This window comes from Ruditapes philippinarum, unplaced genomic scaffold (assembly GCF_026571515.1).
Source record: "Ruditapes philippinarum isolate M1 unplaced genomic scaffold, ASM2657151v2 ctg1294_1_1_1_1, whole genome shotgun sequence".
Taxonomy (NCBI): Eukaryota; Metazoa; Mollusca; class Bivalvia; order Venerida; family Veneridae; genus Ruditapes; species Ruditapes philippinarum.
Window position 1 is genome coordinate 83,034 of NW_026856860.1, and position 18,051 is coordinate 101,084.

An 18,051-nucleotide genomic window follows, 5' to 3' on the forward strand; every position below is an offset into this window, starting at 1 on the left:
TGCATGTTTGTAGCATAGCTTTTCATTAGACAATGTGTGACATGAATTAAATTCATATTTTTCTATCTCAAAGTTTGCTGTATTATAAATTCGTTATAAATATTAGTGACAAGTTATATGGCAGTATGATATGAATGGTTGTTCACAATATATGTACATGCAAACAACAGTCCTTAAAAGTAACTAATATTATACTTATTCAAAACTGCCTTTTGCATTAATTTTCCCCCAAGATTTTATACATATTCAACAGGATTACCAACCTATAACAAATATATTACAGAAAAAAACAAAACATTATAATGTGGTTAAGAATGAATGTCCCTTTAATTAATTCAAGGGACATAATCATCTTCAACAGCATAAATGAGCAGGTATATAAACAGACTATATTCAATAATTGCGTTCAGACACCAGAGATATTTTTGTTTCTGGGTTTCTACCATACATGAGACCCTTACCCTATCATAATTTTAATAAATATGAACATCTATGACAGCTATGGCAACATAAATTTTGAAGAAAAAAACCCAAACAAAACTTATAAAACTGCTGACTTGGTTGGTGATAAGCCTGGTAGCTGACTGCAAAAATTATGGAATAAAGAGCCCAAATACCATTCTAGCATTAACATTATTGATGTTAAAAATGAATGAATGAATGAATCAATCAATCAATCAATCAAACAAACAAACAAACGATCAATCAATCAATCAATGACTTAATCAATCAATCAATCAATCAAATTCTAGTGTTGTTTTTATTTTTCAAGCATATAACCATATCCAGTTTCTATTTGTGCTCATAAGTTCATCATTTATGGATTTTATATCACAATTAAATATAATAAAACAAATAATCTTTTCAGTAAAATAAAATTTTTTTGGCCATATAAGGACAATAAAAACACATGCTTGGCCTTATTTCAATACATAACAACCTTGTAACAACGAATTGAGCAACATAACATTTTTTATGTTGAAAATATCTATATACTGTAAAATCATTATTATTTGTGGGGCACTATTTTTGTGGATAGGTCATTCCATGAATTTCATCAACTGTAAAATCATTACATTATTTGTATTTCCTTTGAAAAAACAGAAAATAGGTGTAATCGTAATCAATAATCCTAAGTGAACTACAATCAAATACAATTTGCCAAGAAATCAACAGTAATCTGTAACGGATTGCATTCAAATATAATTTTGCCAAGAAATCAACAGTAATCTGTAACTGATTGCATTCAAATATAATTTTTCAAGAAATCAACAGTAATCTGTAACTGATTGCATTCAAATATAATTTTTCCAAGAAATCGACAGTACAATTTGTCAATAAAGTGACAGTAATCTGTAATTATGGCCCTTTTGATTACTTGTGATCATAATTTAATCAACTGATGTAATTTGTGCTTTAAACTCTTTGAGTTCTGACTGATTGCATTAAAATATAATTTTTCAGGAAATCAACAGTAATCTGTAACTGACTGCAATCAAATATAATTAATCAAGAAATCAGCAGTAATTGGTAATTATGGCCCTTCTAGATTAACTGATGTGACTCCTGCCTTAAACTCTTTGAGTTATGACAGCAGACGCCGTTCTGTTACATGTCATTCTGTAAAATGTTCTTTGAACTTCAGAAGTAACATAAAATAATACATTCACTGGTGTTTTGTAACGCTTACTGGTGTTTCGTATGTCAGGAATTATCCGAGCTGGTTTTGCTGGTACTTGATGTATCCTCTGAGATTTTGTCTATAGAATTGAGCACCTGTGATAACAACTTCAGATTATCAACACCGGACAGGAGCTGCCTGAATAAAAATAAATCATTACCATTAAAAGATGACAAAAAATTGTACATATTATGAATTTGTATGTTTGTTTGGCTTTTCAGCACACCAACACAGTATAGGTCATATGATGCCCAAACAGAAAAGATGATGTTGGCTGACCTTGGGTGTTACTAAATTGAATACAACACCAGGGATCAAAACCACCTCACCTGCTGGGAGCTAAGAGCTGCATAGACTCCAGTCATTGGAACTCATTTAGTCGCCTCTTTTGATCAGGCAAAGACAAACAGTAGCTGCAATTGTTAAACCTCAACCATTAAAGGCAAACACACAGCCACAAAGGGCAATGAGCTTTAAACATAACATGTGTTTAGTTATAACATACCAACAAGCCAAATGAAAATAGTATCACTGAAATCCTTCAAAAATTATGCTGCGGAAACCAATTGTCTATGGACAGACAAAGCCACACCATAATATATCCCTAAGGTCTCAGGCAATATAATAATGTCAGGCCCATACCAAGTATAAAGCCACATCTGACACATTTTTCAGGACTCAGCCATCTGTAACTATGGTAACAAGATATAACCTTACCTCAAGGAAGTTTCAGCAGTTTTTGTAGCAGACGACAGTTGCTCGGCAACATAACTTGTTCTCTCCTTCACATCATTGAGATGTTGGTCACTGGACAACATTCCATTCTCCCCTCTTATTGCCTTAAGCTCTGTCTGAAATACAATATTTCAACATTTTCTTCAATAATTGTGATAGTTTCTTAGTTTGGCTGACACATGTTATTCAGAATGATTCCGTATATAATTATAATATACTACATAATTACTAACTGCAATAATTCAAAACACAGTTTAAAGGGAAAACGTCTAGGACCCTTTAAAGCTGAAATTTTTAGCCAAACGAAATTGTAAACCTGAAATACATTGTAATGTCAGTTTGGGCGAAAGAAAATTGTGCAATATAAAATATGTTTCATTTGTTATTGATATAGAATAAGCATGCAAAATCTTGTTCAGGAATTTTTTGAGTACCCAAAAGGGTATTATTTTTCAAAACTTTATGTTAAGAATCATAGGTCTTAGTAAGCTAATAATGGCTCAAAAGACATGTGTAAAGTATCAAGTGAATGCCTTTAGTGGTTCTTGATGCTTCTAATATTGCATTTGTTCCACACTGTACGTTTTATTGTTTCTAACTTTAAAGGCCCATTATGTCACAGAAACACATTCATTTTTATTCATCGATTCAAAAGCTTTTTTATTTTTAGTGTCCTGTTCTAGTTCATTGAACAATCTGTTGCTCTGTTGCCTTTTGGCAATTAGTAGTGATGGTGATTTAGTATTTTGTATGGTTTTCAAAATACTACTTTGTTTACATTTTGCTACTTTTATAACAAATAATTTCACATTCAGCACTACTTTCTTAAGGTGATAAGCATCTAACATGCTCTAAAACAATTATTTAAAAGTTATAAAACTTATGTTTGCCATTTCTAAAAAAGGAAATATTTTTTCGTTTCTGAGACATAATGCCCCTTTAAGATTTATCTACATTTAAATCTAAATGACATGTTCTTTGGCTTAGGACATAATTGTTTCTACCTATAAGAACTGCTTCCTGATTATATCATCAATCCAAAGTCATTTTAGGAATTTCTGCAGTTCACCTTTTGACTTTGGCACAGTTATTGGATTCTGAAGTTTATAGATCTTCTATTTTAAACTTTGTTAATGTCACTTGATTAAATTTCATCTAAAATTTTGTTTGCAAATGACTACAGTTTATTCAAACGCAGCAGCAGCCATCTTGAAAACACTGAGGGGTGTTTACATCATTTTGAAATAAGGGAGGTAAAAATGAAAAAGTACCATTTACTTACCTGCAGAGTTTTCACCTCTTGTTTCAACTTTGTAACAGTAGACTCGGCAAGCACTGCTCTTTTCTGGAAAAACAAAAACAAACAGCAAGTTTCAGCACTGAGAAAAATATGCTTTCCCTTGAACAGAACACAAACCCACAGAATACTATGTACTATGTCCAAGCTTTTTTAAGTGAGCTACCCAAGTGCTTCAACATTTTCTCCCAAATTTGTGAACAGTTCTATTCTGTCATATACTTCCCTGCTATATTTATTTGGTACAGAGACTATAGTGTAAATAGACTGATGTAACATTATCAAGACCAATATACATTCACCTACGTGGTTGCACTGCTGATCGTGTGTAATTTTCATGACCTTTGCTTGCTAAGTACCATGTTATTTAATGTTAAGTCAGATGATGGTTAAATATATGGTCAGGTAAAAAGCTAAGAACGGCAGTTCAAAAATGGCAAGCTTACAACACCTAGCTTCTGTTTTATTTATTAGATTTGATAATAAAACAATGTAGAGAGTTTAAACTCTGGGTTAGCATCATATTTAGCTTTAAAGTATTTAAACAGTGATGTTACACTGAGAGTTATATACTATAACAGTACAAAACTTTAGGCTGCAGAAATAACCGGGAGAGAAAATTATGCTATCTGACTAAGATGCAAACAAGCAACACTGAGATGGTTCCCGGCTCTTCTAAATTTGCTGGTTTTTTTTTTACTTCTCCCATATTATCATATACGTGTACTATCAAATTTGTTTGAAACAAAAGTTTTTGCCTGATCACTGGATACAAGTAGACTTATCAGTGGATACAATCATGTAGACCTTTCAACCTAACACAAAATTCTCAACATTTTAATCAAGGTAACAACTTACTGTTGTAGCTGATAGATTCTGTTCCACTTGCTCCATGGCATATTCCATAGCCTTCGTCTCTTCCACTTCCTTCTTCTTTTGTTCAACCATCTGACGTTGAAGCTCTGAAATTCTGAAAATTATCAATGAACAATCTAAATGGCTGTCATGAATTATTTTTTTGATATTAAAAATAAACAAATGGAAAATTGAACTGTACATATCATTTAAAGTTTAGACGACACATAAAAATGCAGATTAACCCTTACCAAACTTAATGTCATAAATGAGCTTGCCCATCTTGCAATCTGGACAAAATCATTCGTCATTTTAGTATGAAATTTCATTTCAAAATAAGTACTGACTGAATAGCAAACAGTGCAAACCATGGTCTTGGTCCACACCACTCACATGGGCAGATTTATAGCTGCTAGCAGGTTAAGATATACTATAGTAACTTTCAGTTGTGCACAAACTGCAGCTCTCAAAAGTGATTCTTAATCACAATATATATTTTCCAAGGTGATTTCAGTAAAACACCAGCAGACAGCATAATAATTATCACTACTTTACAAGTCATATGGCAACATTCCTTCTTTAACAGTGGAGTAAGAAGTAAGGTGTCCTTTAGTGAATTATAAAAGGAATAATTGGGCATGGAAGTAGATTCACTGATCTTCTTTAACCTTTTAAGCTAGCTAAAAGCAATTTGACATAAAAGAATTCATTCAAAGTTCCTTGAGAGATTCGAACCCAGACTGGTGATGGAAGTGTTTTGATGTTAGCAATACTAGGATCATGACTTATTATTGACACCAGTCTTGACCAGTATTAAAAGTCTAGAAATAAGATTTATATAACTAAAAAATCTACACAGTGCTTTTCCAATACATGTACAAAGATTTACATCAGTTGCCAGAAATATGAAAATGTACGGGTCTTGAAGAAATTTCCGGTTTCATGTGAAGATACAAAATGAATTATAATCAACAACAACAAAATCACTTAAAACAAGAGGGCCATGATGGCCCTGAGGTCGCTCACCTGTATATAGGCCCCCCACCCCCGGGCCAATTTTTACCCAAGGGCTTTTATTTGTTTATTTGAACAGACTTGGTAGACACCCATAAGAAGATGTTTCATGCTAAACATCTAAGTTCTAGCTCATTGGCATTTTTAAAAGAAGATTTTTAAAGTTTTTACTATACACATATAGTTAAAAACAATGTCACCCCTGGGGCAGGGCCAGTTTTGACCCCCAGGCGTTTATTTTAACAAACTTTGTAGATATTTACTTAAAGATGTTTCATGCTTAATATCTAAACTCTAGCTATTTGGGTTTTTCCAAAGAAGATTTTTAAGTTTTTGCTATACACATATAAGGAAAATCAATGACCCCCCCCCCCCCCGGGCGGGGCCAGTTTTGACCCCAGGGCTTTTATTTGAACATACTTGGTAGACACCCATTAGAACATGTTTCATGCTAAATATCTTAGCTCTAGCTCTTTGAGTTCTTTAAAAGAAGATTGTTTAAGTTTTTACTACATGCATATAGGGAAAATCAATGACCCCCTGGGGCGGGGCCAATTTTGACTTCAGAGCTTTTATTTGAACAAACTTGGTAGACACTCATTAGAAGATGTTTCATGCTAAATATCTTAGCTCTAGCTCTTTGGGTTCTTTAAAAGAAGATTTTTTAAGGTTTTTACTATATGCATATAGGGAAAATCTATGACCCCCTGGGGCAGGGTCAATTTTGACCCCAGGGCTTTTATTTGAACAAACTTGGTAGACATTCACTAGAAGATGTTTCATGCCAAATATCTAAGCTCTAGCTCTTATGGTTCTTTAAAAGAAGATTTTTTAAGTTTTTACCATATGCATATAGGGAAAATCAATGACCCCCGGGGCGGGGCCAATTTTGACCCCAGGGCTTTAATTTGAACAAACTTGGTAGACACTCACTAGAAGATGTTTCATGCTTAATATCTTAGCTCTAGCTCTTTGGGTTCTTTAAAAGAAGATTTTTTAAGTTTTTACTATATGCATATAGGGAAAATCTATGACCCCCTGGGGCGGGGTCAATTTTGACCCCAGGGCTTTTATTTGAACAAACTTGGTAGACACTCACTAGAAGATGTTTCATGCTTAATATCTTAGCTCTAGCTCTTTGGGTTCTTTAAAAGAAGATTTTTTAAGTTTTTACTATATGCATATAGGGAAAATCTATGACCCCCTGGGGCGGGGTCAATTTTGACCCCAGGGCTTTTATTTGAACAAACTTGGTAGACATTCACTAGAAGATGTTTCATGCCAAATATCTAAGCTCTAGCTCTTATGGTTCTTTAAAAGAAAATTTTGTAAGTTTTTACTATATGCATATAGGGAAAATCAATGACCCCCAGGGGCGGGGCCAATTTTGACCCCAGGGCTTTAATTTGAACAAACTTGGTAGACACTCACTAGAAGATGTTTCATGCTTAATATCTTAGCTCTAGCTCTTTGGATTCTTTAAAAGAAGATTTTTTAAGTTTTTACTATAGACCCTTTCATTTAAGACTGTATTCAAGTTGTCGCCCTTGGATGACGTCATTGGGGGATACGGTGGACAATGCCGATACGATTAAGTATAATAATAGAGGGATATAAAGATCTTAATCCTTTCTTTTTTAAGATTGGCAGATTGAAATTGCCAAAATTGTGTGTAATTAAATAAGATATTACATAAAAAGGATGGTGAAATGAATAAATATGTTTACTATATAATATGGTTAACGATTTGTTTTAATAGTAGACCATATTCCTGGGTAACTGATCATGATTACCATTTTCGTTAGATTCTTAATCCAGGCAGTTAAATCGTACTAACTTGCTAATACCAGAGATATAAATAATGTATCTAGGTCTCTGCTAATATAAAATACCCAAAATATATTTTGAGTTTCAAAAATGTAAGGATTCTGTAGTTTCGAAAAACGGCTGCGTAATAATTAATTGCAAGATACTGGTTTATTAAAATAATTTTGATTTAAGCATTACTAAGACAAAGAAAAGAAAACAATATAAATCTATGTAATTTAAAAAAAATGTAAAGGCATAAAAAATAAAAGTTCTTTTGAATGTACAGGACTGTATACTATTTAGTCGGCAAAAATGCACTCTTAAAAAATCGTACATCACACCAATATTAATTAAGCTGGTAAAGTAATATTTTCAACTTGATACTTTTTAATTCATACTCTGCTTTTCAAATATTTTAAAAAGCACAAAAAACAACAACAAAAAAACAAGAAAAACAAGTTGTTATTAACTGAATTATAATTTTACGTATTTTGACTGTGCCAGTTGGTAGGACTCTGGATCGAGTATCAATCAGTAAGGCGTGACCAATAAAGTCCCTAGGATAATCCATAACAAAATTCGGACCATAAATATTTTGACAACTAACAAAAGTGACGTAATCTGATGTAATGTTATAACTCTAAAAAATGCACCCTGGTGATTTATGATTTATGATGTCACAGCCAAGTGCCGCTTGTATTGCGACATATGTACCCTTTAATTAATAAGTTACGGCCCAGTGGCGCTTATATATACACATCTATTTATCTATAAAATAAGATGCTGGGAAAAGGTCTTTAAAGAATAGATTTTTAATATCAAAATTATCTTATTATCGTCTGAACATTGCGAATCTAAAATTATAAAAGTCAATGCCACATAATGGTTTTCGTTCTTTCCGGAATATTTATAAAATTATATCCTTCACTGGTTCTTTGAAATATTTTTTATACGGCATAATGAAAAAGAATGCATTCTGTTATTGTTCTATTAAAGCTTGAAAAACAATCATTAAAAGACATTGGCAATCTTATTTTCAACACGGATTTATATTACTAATCACGGATTTATATTACATAAATCCGTGTACTAATGTAATATAAATCCGTGTTTTCAGGTTTGTCACAAATATGCCAGAATTTTCTAAATGACAGAAAATAACACAGAAAACTAGAAAATGGCCATTTAAATTTATAATAGGCAATTTCGGTGTGTATAGGTGTTTGTAAAATATTAAAATTTGATTTAGTTACTAGCTTTTTATCCTGGCATTTGAGAAAATCTAGATCTAATAAAAATATTCACTTTGAAATTTCGCTGTTTCACTCCGTTGCGACACAGATTTATAAATCTGTGGTAGTGAGAATTAATCTCAATCTTTGCTTTTGTATTTTTTCTATTGTCTTGATATTGAATTTATGTATGCATGCGTAAATTTTTACATGTTATAATCATAATTGAACGATCAGTATTTACGCATTTAACTTTTCAATAAGCTAACTTTCTATGCGGCATGCATTGTTTTATCCCCCATTTACGTCACATCCGGTAAGGGAAGTAACTCTTCACTGACTGTTATCGCTTAAATGAAAGGGTCTATATGCATATAGGGAAATCAATGACCCCCTGGGTTGGGGCCAATTTTGACCCCAGGGCTTTTATTTGAACAAACTTGGTAGACATTCACTAGAAGATGTTTCATGCCAAATATCTAAGCTCTAGCTCTTACGGTTCTTTAAAAGAAGATTTTTTAAGTTTTTACTATATGCATATAGGGAAAATCAATGACCCCCAGGGGCGGGGCCAATTTTGATCCCAGGGCTTTTATTTGAACAAACTTGGTAGACACTCACTAGAAGATGTTTCATGCCAAATATCTAAGCTCTAGCTCTTATGGATTTTTAAAAGAAGATATTTAAAGTTTTTTCTTTTGGTTGCCATGGCAACCAGAGTTCTGCATGGAATTAAATTCTTTGAACAATTTTTAAAGGTGACCACCAAAGGAACATTCCTGTGAAGTTTGGATGAAATTGGCTCAGTGGTTTATGAGGAGATGTCATTTAAAGCAAAAGTTTACAGACGAACGGACGGACGACGGACGGACGGACGCCGGACGAAAAGCGATCACAAAAGCTCACCCTGTCACTTTGTGACAGATGAGCTAAAAAATGGATGTAAAAATACGGATGTCTGTACATGAAATGTTCCTAAAATCAAGATATAATACCTATCAGCATCCTGTAACTTTTTTCTTCTTAACTCCTCCAACTGTCTTTTTAATTGTAGATTTTCATCTTGTAACTGTAATGAAAAATGTTAAAATTACTACAATATAAGTTACTACAATCATGAATGTACATGTACTATCTAAAAGTATCCAAAGTTATATTATGCCGGCTCGCCACGGCGAGCCGGTATTACGGTAGGATTTTACTGAGAAACAACCTAAAACTCCGAAGCTATCCAAAAATTTAATCGAAGCTTGGCTTCCAGCTTTCTACAAAATTTATCTATCAGGGCTAGGATCCAAAATTATTTAGCCAATCAAATTTAATCTTACATAGCGTCAAAAAACCTTCAATTTTCACGCCATTTTTAAAAATCAGCAAGTATTGTTTTGAGCGCAAAGATATAATGATGATTAAAATGTTTGTCTTTATGAATTCTTTTCAATAAATCATATTTACACTGACTTCTGATTTAGCGATTTCACCTGTTTTCTCTGTAGTAAGTTTTTGTTTGGTTAATTAACATAAGTGTACATCTGGTTCTGTGCATTTTTTATTTTTCCTTTTTTCCGGTCATTTTATCCTTTCCGGTATTTAGTGTATGTATTTACTGGCCGGGATCCGGGACGCCCGGGATCCGGGATCGTATAAGATATGGAGGAAAAACCTAATGAACTATATTTGTGTTGATTGTTGTCGTAATAAAAGGCCATAAAACGTTAATTTTTTTTATTGTATACAATGAACGTTAAATTAATTTAACTTAGAATATAGATATATTTAGAGCTATTTATTAACAAACTTAAAATGCGGAAATCACAATACTTATAATTATATGCCTAATTAATTGGAAAAATCAAAGACTATTTTCTTGAATTGGTCAAATCCCGGGATCCCTATATGTTTTAAAACGATCCCAGCTTTTCTGAAAACTATATACTTGAACTGGCCAATCCGTGAGATATATTTACATTTTAATACGATCCCAGCTTTTCTGAAAACTATATTCTTGAACTGGTCAATTCCCGGGATCCCTATATGTTTTAATAGGATCCCGGCTTATCTGAAAAACATCTTCTTAGCCTGGTCAATTTCTGGGATCCCTATATTTTTTAATAGGATCCCGGCTTTTCTGGCTGAATTGATTGACAACTTGTGTTTACTTTAGGACTTGTGCCTCTCATTCCAATACTAAATAACATACATGTATTACAACTTAATTTTGTATAAAGAGACATCTTTATGAAATCTACCTATCTAACATTTTGTGGTCAAGGTCAACAGGCCATATAGTAAATGTGCATAGACATAGGTTCTTCATTCAACCTGTTTACATGCACCTTCATATATACTCATACTCATCTTGGTTAAACTGAGAGAACTTTATATGTCACTTTCAGTCAATGAGTTTAAGATTTTGAATTAACTGGCCCGAATTCCAGTTTTGAATTTATTCTACTAAATAATTAACAAAATTTTCTTAAATTTACACTGGCCTGAACTTATATACACTGGCCATCGGGCACCGGGCCAGTGTTGACTTCACTTTTATTTTGATGTTCGCTGAAGTCTCTTCAGCTAACAGAACTGTCATTTTTACATTTAAACACACCCCTTGAAAAAAATTACGAAGCGAGTCGCTACTAGCTTTTTTAAAAGCTAACCTTGTCTTGTATTATTATGGACAATCAGTATAAGAATTTTGTTGCAAAGAAATATGGTGATACAATAATTATGCAATATTTTCATTTTACAGACACTTGCTAACATATTCTTCAATGTGGAGTCTACAATGTCTTTGCTTTCTAGTATTGTCAGCAGAACATTGACAAACAAAGAACATTTCATTACATGTATTTTGTGAAAATATATAGATGTAATTCATATATAATATAAAAATGTTTTATGAGCGCCATTTTAATTAGAATTAAAAAATGCTTTACAAAATGCAGTAGTATATAAAATCTAAATTCTTCAATTTAGTTACCAATTAATGTAGAAAGTTTGAAAATAAATCATGAAAACATTCATTCTCTAGTAGTAACAACATCATATACCTTTTGAAGTTCAACATGATTGGTAACTGGAGTATCTACATGTCTTGAATTTCTTGAAACAATAGGAACACTGCCGTTAACATTGTCAGAATTTTTACTTGAGCTCACTGCAGCATCCGATAAAAAGTCCGGTAATCTATTAACTAAACTTCTGTGTGCCGGAACACTGTCTTCTGTGTCTGAATTTTCATCGAAGTCACTGTGAACATCGGCACTATTCCCTTGTCTACGATCTGAATCTTCTATACTTGAATAATCAGTGCTGTGAAAATTTGTATCACCAATATCGGGACCATTGTCCGTGATACCTCGGATGGTAAAATCTGGAAGTTCTAAACCTCTTGGTGAGGTTCCGATACCATCTGAATAATGATCTTGCACAAAATCTGGCAATTCACCAGTCACATGTAAGTTTGGCACACTATGTAAATTATCATCGTCATTATCATCATTCACTATAGGAACATGTTGTTGCTGTTGTAAAGGACTAGACCTTTCATTACTTTTACCACCACTTCCAGACAAAAACTTCTTGAATGAAAATGGGTTTGCTGATTTGCCTTTCTTCTTTTGTTGCCCTTGTTTACCTTCATCTGAAATAAATTATTCTAATTATATGTTTTGTCTGTTTGATTTACTTACAATTGCATCTGAATGAGCCTCGATTGTATAACATATGTCCTTTATTATAACATTAAATGGAAAAATGGCTTATGTGAAACAATCTTTGCTTAGGGAATAAGCTATTTTCATAAGCCTAATTTTAGTTAAGGTATTATGCATTATATGTTGATCAAATCCTTTTTAAAAGAATTTTTTTAAGCATTAAATTGTTGTTTAAGCATTAAATAGTCACTGTATAAAGAATATCAATAAATCAATAAATTCAACAATGTAATTTAAGCATTATATACTTTTCAAGAATAATCACTGTCATGCAACACCTAAAATGAAACCAACTGAATATATTTGAGCCGCGTCACGACAAATCCAACATAGTGCAATTGCGACCAGCATGGATCCAGACCAGCCTGCGGATCCACACAGTCTGATCAGGATCCATGCTGTTCGCTATCAGTTTCTCTACTTGTAATAGGGTTGGTAAGTGAACAGCATGGGATCTGATCAGACTGCGCGGATGTGCAGGCTGGTCTGGATCTATGCTGGTCGCAAACCCATTATGTTGGTTTTGTCATGGCACGGTTCATATATAAAATTTCCAATAAAATATGTTAACTGTGATACATAAACCATCATATGTTGATGTCCAATTGACACATGATCACCGGTTAAGCATAGTGTCAAAATCATATATTTATATGTTTAAATGATATAAAAACATACATAGATAAATTTTCATAAAACTATGTTACGACTATGTAATGCTATAATTGGACGAAAAGATATACATTGTAGTGCACATTATTTTCCAGTTGTGTGTCCCATTATATTATTTCCCAGGTGTTTAAAAAATAAGTCTCTGCTGCCAGGTGTATAAAAGATTGCAGAAATTACTTAATAGTTACAGCTGATAACAGAATCAGAAAACCTTGGCTCTTATTCATAATAACTTTGGACTTAATACAGATTGAAAGTAGTTCTACAACAAGATTTTAGGTGTTAACAAAGCAGACAATGTAATATTCTATAATGTATAACAAAATGTATATATTTGATATCCTAAGGAAAATAAAGTCTGTATCAGTAAAAATATGATTGAAAGTATGTCTGAGTTAAAAATGCCAACTGATGTACAATTATAACCAAATCCTAGTTAATGTCCACAGGAAGAAATTTTGTACTTTCGGTTTCTACACAGACTACAGCCATAATAATAAGTATATTGAAAATAATGCACTGTTTACTTTTATATCTATAATTTACTTAATTTAGGTGGACTTTTACTTGAATTATTAGATTAAAGCTAGCTTACATGTTTAGTTTAGTTTAGACCAAAATACCATATCCATTCTGTGTATTCTCACTATCACATTCATACCTGTGATTTTCTCACTTAATTGGGAAGTGGCCTTAGCCTCTTGATTTCGGGCAAAATTATCGCTAAAATTGCTGATTTGGGAAGTAAAAAAGCTGGTTTATGGTCAGATTTTTGGGAAAACTGCATGATTTTTTTGAGAAAATTTCAATTGGGAAGAGGCCTTTTATTTCGGGGTCTGATATATAAGTAGGAAAATCACTGCATACATGTGACAACTGAAATGGGTCAAAACTGGATATTCAGTTAGACTTAGCAGTGATTTTCCTGCTTATATAACAGACTCCGATAAAGGGCCTCTTCCCAATTGAAATTTTCTTTAAAATCATGCAGTTTTCCCAAAAATCTGAACTTAAACCTGCTTTTTTACTTCCCAAATTAGCAATTTTAGCGACATTTTTTCCCAAAACTAAGAGGCTAAGGCCTCTTCCAAATTAAGTGAGAAAAATCACTGTATAGATGCCTCAAAACGGTGAATAAAAAAGGGTGAACACCTGTACCTTGGAACTGTTTATTATGTCATTTTGCTGACAATTAGCATCATAATAATATTTAATCCATTATCATCCAGAATATGGACAGATAACAAATTTAAAGGCTGCAAAGATACATCAAGATTTCGATTCGATTTCGATTTAAGACACCCTGATTTCATTTTTTTTTATTTGATTCATGTGTGATAACTATTTAGTCTTTAGCTGACAAATCTGCTTATTTGCTGTAAAAGTCAGTGGCCCTTGACATTTTTTTTCATTTTTTTAGTTGTCTCAACTTATTCAAGTTATTGTCATGATGGTATTATAAATGTGTTCCGGAGATTATTTAACATAACACTATTTTTCACAGGATAAATGAGTGGAATGCCTGAGTTTATACTCGGTTTCACAAAAACATTTTTACTTTTCTAGTCAAGTTAGCTTCTAGACTAGTTAGCCAGGGGTTAGTATCTCGAAGCTATCGTTAGCATAACGACTATCGTATACCTCTCGTTAAGGTTTTCACCGCTATCTCGACGCTCTCGTAATTAACGAATAATCGTTAACATGTCCAATTATTAACGGATGCCTAGAGGGTGTCTTAAGGCTCTCGTTACTATCATTTTGACACAAAAGTAAGAAAGGTGCGATTTTAAAGTACATAAAAAATGAGAATTATATCATTTTATTGATAAACAAGAGCTGTCCGTAAGACAGCGCGCTCGACTTTTTTATTGCTTGCCAATAAAAAAAGTTTTTGCAGTAAAAGGCAATACAAGAACCAAGATTCTAAGTCGATAAAAGGCCTTAATTTTTAAAACAAATCCTTGACAGAGTTACCTTCTCTTGCGTACAGATGGGGGTAATGATGTGAAATAGCATTAAAAGTTTCAAAGCAATATCTCAAAGGGTTAAGGCAATAAGTGGATTTTACCCATATTCAATGTATTTTCTAAGTCAAAAAGGGGCATAATTCTGTCAAAAACCTTGACAGAGTTATGTCCTCTTGTCTGTTGATGAAGGTCGTGATGGTAAACAAGTATGGTCAGTTTCAAAGCAATACCTCCAATGGTTTTGAAATAAAGTGAGGTGGTACAAAAAACTTAACCAAGCTCAATACACTTTCTAAGTCAAAAAAGGGCCATAATTCTGTCAAAAACCTTGACAGAGTTATGTACTCTTGTCTGTAGATGGAGGTTATGATGGTGAACAAGTATGGTAAGTTTCAAAGCCATACTTGTAATACTTCTGAAATAAAGTGGGGTGGTACGAAAAACTTAACCAAGGTGTGACGCCAACGCCGACGCCGACGCCGACGCCGGGGCGAGTAGGATAGCTCCCCTTTTCATAGAAAAGTCGAGCTAAAAATGATGAACCGACATAAATATAGTATTGTATTTCTTTTTCTCATGACTTTTCACAGGCCCGTAATAGATTTTATTGTGTAAATTCACTTAAAGAACTCTTTAATACAATTCCAAAAAAATATCATTGATTATTTGAAAGAGATAAACTTGTATTCTTGGATCTAATTGGCTCATTTTTTATTGTCATTTACAAAGTTTTACATAACATGTTAAGCCTATTATAGCATTCGGCACGATATGGCCAGTTATGTGTTGACGACCCGTAAAAATCCAAACAAACAAAATTGTTCTCACATATCAAACATTATGGAAACTGTAAAGCCGTAAAGGCTCTTTAATTTAAGACTTATATTTGAATGCGGATGAAAAAAAAACATATCATAACTTAAACAGCGAAAGGAATAATCTCCGTAATGTGTAATTTTGCACAAGAAAATATAAATAAATATATGCATACATCATGCTGAAAATTCAACAAAATTCAAACTTGTTACAGAATTATGTTTCGAAAAGTAAACTGTGATGTATTATTTACATCATGAAGAAAAGTGCTTTACGTCAGCTGCAAAAATCGGTACCACAAAAAGGGATGTAATATATAGAAATGTTGTTTGTTTATCATTTCATAGTAACAAATATTTCACTCGCCAACCCCAGATGTTATATTTTCAACTCGTTATATTTTAATTTATAATACAACAAACATCCTTTGTTTAAAACAAAATGAAAATTTATCCACATTAATTAACAGCAGCCATGTATATATTTAGTAATACAGATTTTTGACAGGTTATATATATGGCCGTATATAAACGATAACCCGAGCCGCCAGGTGAGAGTTATATTGCAAACAAAATATATCGGCCATATATCCTGTTAAAAATCTTTATAACGAATTTACAATACTGCAGAAAAAAGAGAGATTTCTTGATAAATTGGCAGCAGCTGTGTATATAAACTATATTTATAAACGCCAATTAAAACTGACGTACCAAACTTGCAGTAACAAACGTGCAGTATTATAAAAGATTTTATAATACTCCACGTTTGTCACGTCACTTTTCATTGGAGAATCGTGACATTTTTATAGTTTTATATACACTGTTTCTGGCAATTTTCTAAGAAATCTTACTTTTTTTCTCAAAAAAAAGGGAAGTTCGCGGTTTTATAAATTCGTTATAAATTTTTCTGACATGTTAAATGGTTGTAGGCAATATAACCATCACCTAGCGGGTGGGGTTATATTTCCAAACAGTCGTTTATATAGGGCAATATAACCTGTCAAAAATCTTTATAACTAATAATATAAACGTCATGATTATCCATTGAAAATCGACTTTACATATTTAATATATATTTATGCTTATGAAGTAATTGTTTTGCTCATGGCGTCATTGTTAGGCGCATGACGTCTTTGCAGCTGTGTAGCAAGTGGGATTTCAGAAAGAGTTGCTGTACATATGTTTGTCTAAAGAGTAAAATTTTATTATGTTTCGTGAAAATATAGTCCACATTTCACTCAAACGGAGAGCAACAATGAAAGCAACATTTTCAAATTTGAATATTGACAGTATACTTACACCCTAAAACAACATGTTGCTATAGCCTGAAGAATGAGGGATGGTTATCTGCCCCCAGATTTTTTGACTGGTATTGAGAAGAAGCTCCACAGAATATTGGCTTTAACTAGGTAAAGTGTTTAAAATATCTGACTACACTGGCATCCTCTGCTGCTAAATCTTCAGTCTCTGCGGTTCTATATACAGTCGTTTTTCCTCTGTTTCTAGCAGTTTCTATGTTAAGTTCCCGCCCCGCCCCTCAATTTAAATCACGCCTGTTTCATTGGAACTTTCAACAGGAGCAGTTCCAATGACTGTTCTCTTTTTTTAAAGGAACCGTTTTCGTATGTTTACCACTATCACAATTGATATTATCAAAGCAATCGGGATTTTCATCGCAAAACAAGTCTATATTGCTAGACGACAGACCGGCGGATCCTGCACGTGTCATGTGATTGTGTTCCGGTTTAGCATGATCGTTACCTTATATTCACCTTCGTCTACGCAAAATAATGATTCGGTGAATATAAACAAGAGCTGCACACAATTTTCGCGGTACATGTATTCAAATGATAACGCAACGCAATCGTTAATAACTAACGAGTAAGCAACGAACGATTTCTTAACTACTGCTTTCGAGATACCCGCGCTAGTCTCTCGTTAACCAACCCTCCGTCAATCGTTAGCACGTTCGTAAACGCAAATATAACGATAGCTTCGAGATACTAACCCCAGGTTAGCTACAGCCTACCTTCGTCAACAACAACAATTTGCTTGGGTTTATCGCGTTTTCGCTGATTGCTAACATCAGGCAAATCAAATATGTCAAGATCATCATCAGCAGATGCTTTGCCATCCGTTGTCACCTTTTTATCTTTCTTAGTTACGAAACTTTTGAATGAAAATGGGTTGTCTCTGTCCGGATTTTGTCCACCTTCCGCCATACTTCCTGTTTTGGGGGAGAAGTTATTTATTCA

General features: G+C 33.2%; 1 protein-coding gene across 1 annotated transcript; it reads right to left on the reverse strand.

The window, feature by feature from the left end:
- Positions 1 to 1,103: 1,103 nt before the first annotated feature.
- Positions 1,104 to 18,051, reverse strand: LOC132747942 (endosome-associated-trafficking regulator 1-like). The gene is made up of 7 exons (XM_060737475.1): positions 17,826 to 18,051; positions 11,677 to 12,269; positions 9,619 to 9,692; positions 4,572 to 4,683; positions 3,699 to 3,761; positions 2,399 to 2,532; positions 1,104 to 1,819 (listed from the first exon to the last, which is right to left on the reverse strand). Exons 1-7 carry the CDS (start codon positions 18,016 to 18,018, stop codon positions 1,705 to 1,707), a joined length of 1,284 nt encoding a protein of 427 aa, XP_060593458.1. The 5' UTR covers positions 18,019 to 18,051; the 3' UTR covers positions 1,104 to 1,704.

Excerpts from the sequence above, each read along its gene's own strand:
- LOC132747942 (XM_060737475.1), bottom strand. The coding sequence starts at position 18,018 with ATGGCGGAAGGTGGACAAAATCCGGACAGAGACAACCCATTTTCATTC. Across the intron at positions 12,270-17,825 it reads AATTGTTGTTGTTGACGAAG|ATGAAGGTAAACAAGGGCAA; the intron begins GTAGGCTGTAGC and ends AATTTATTTCAG. Across the intron at positions 2,533-3,698 it reads AAGAGGTGAAAACTCTGCAG|ACAGAGCTTAAGGCAATAAG; the intron begins GTAAGTAAATGG and ends ATTGTATTTCAG.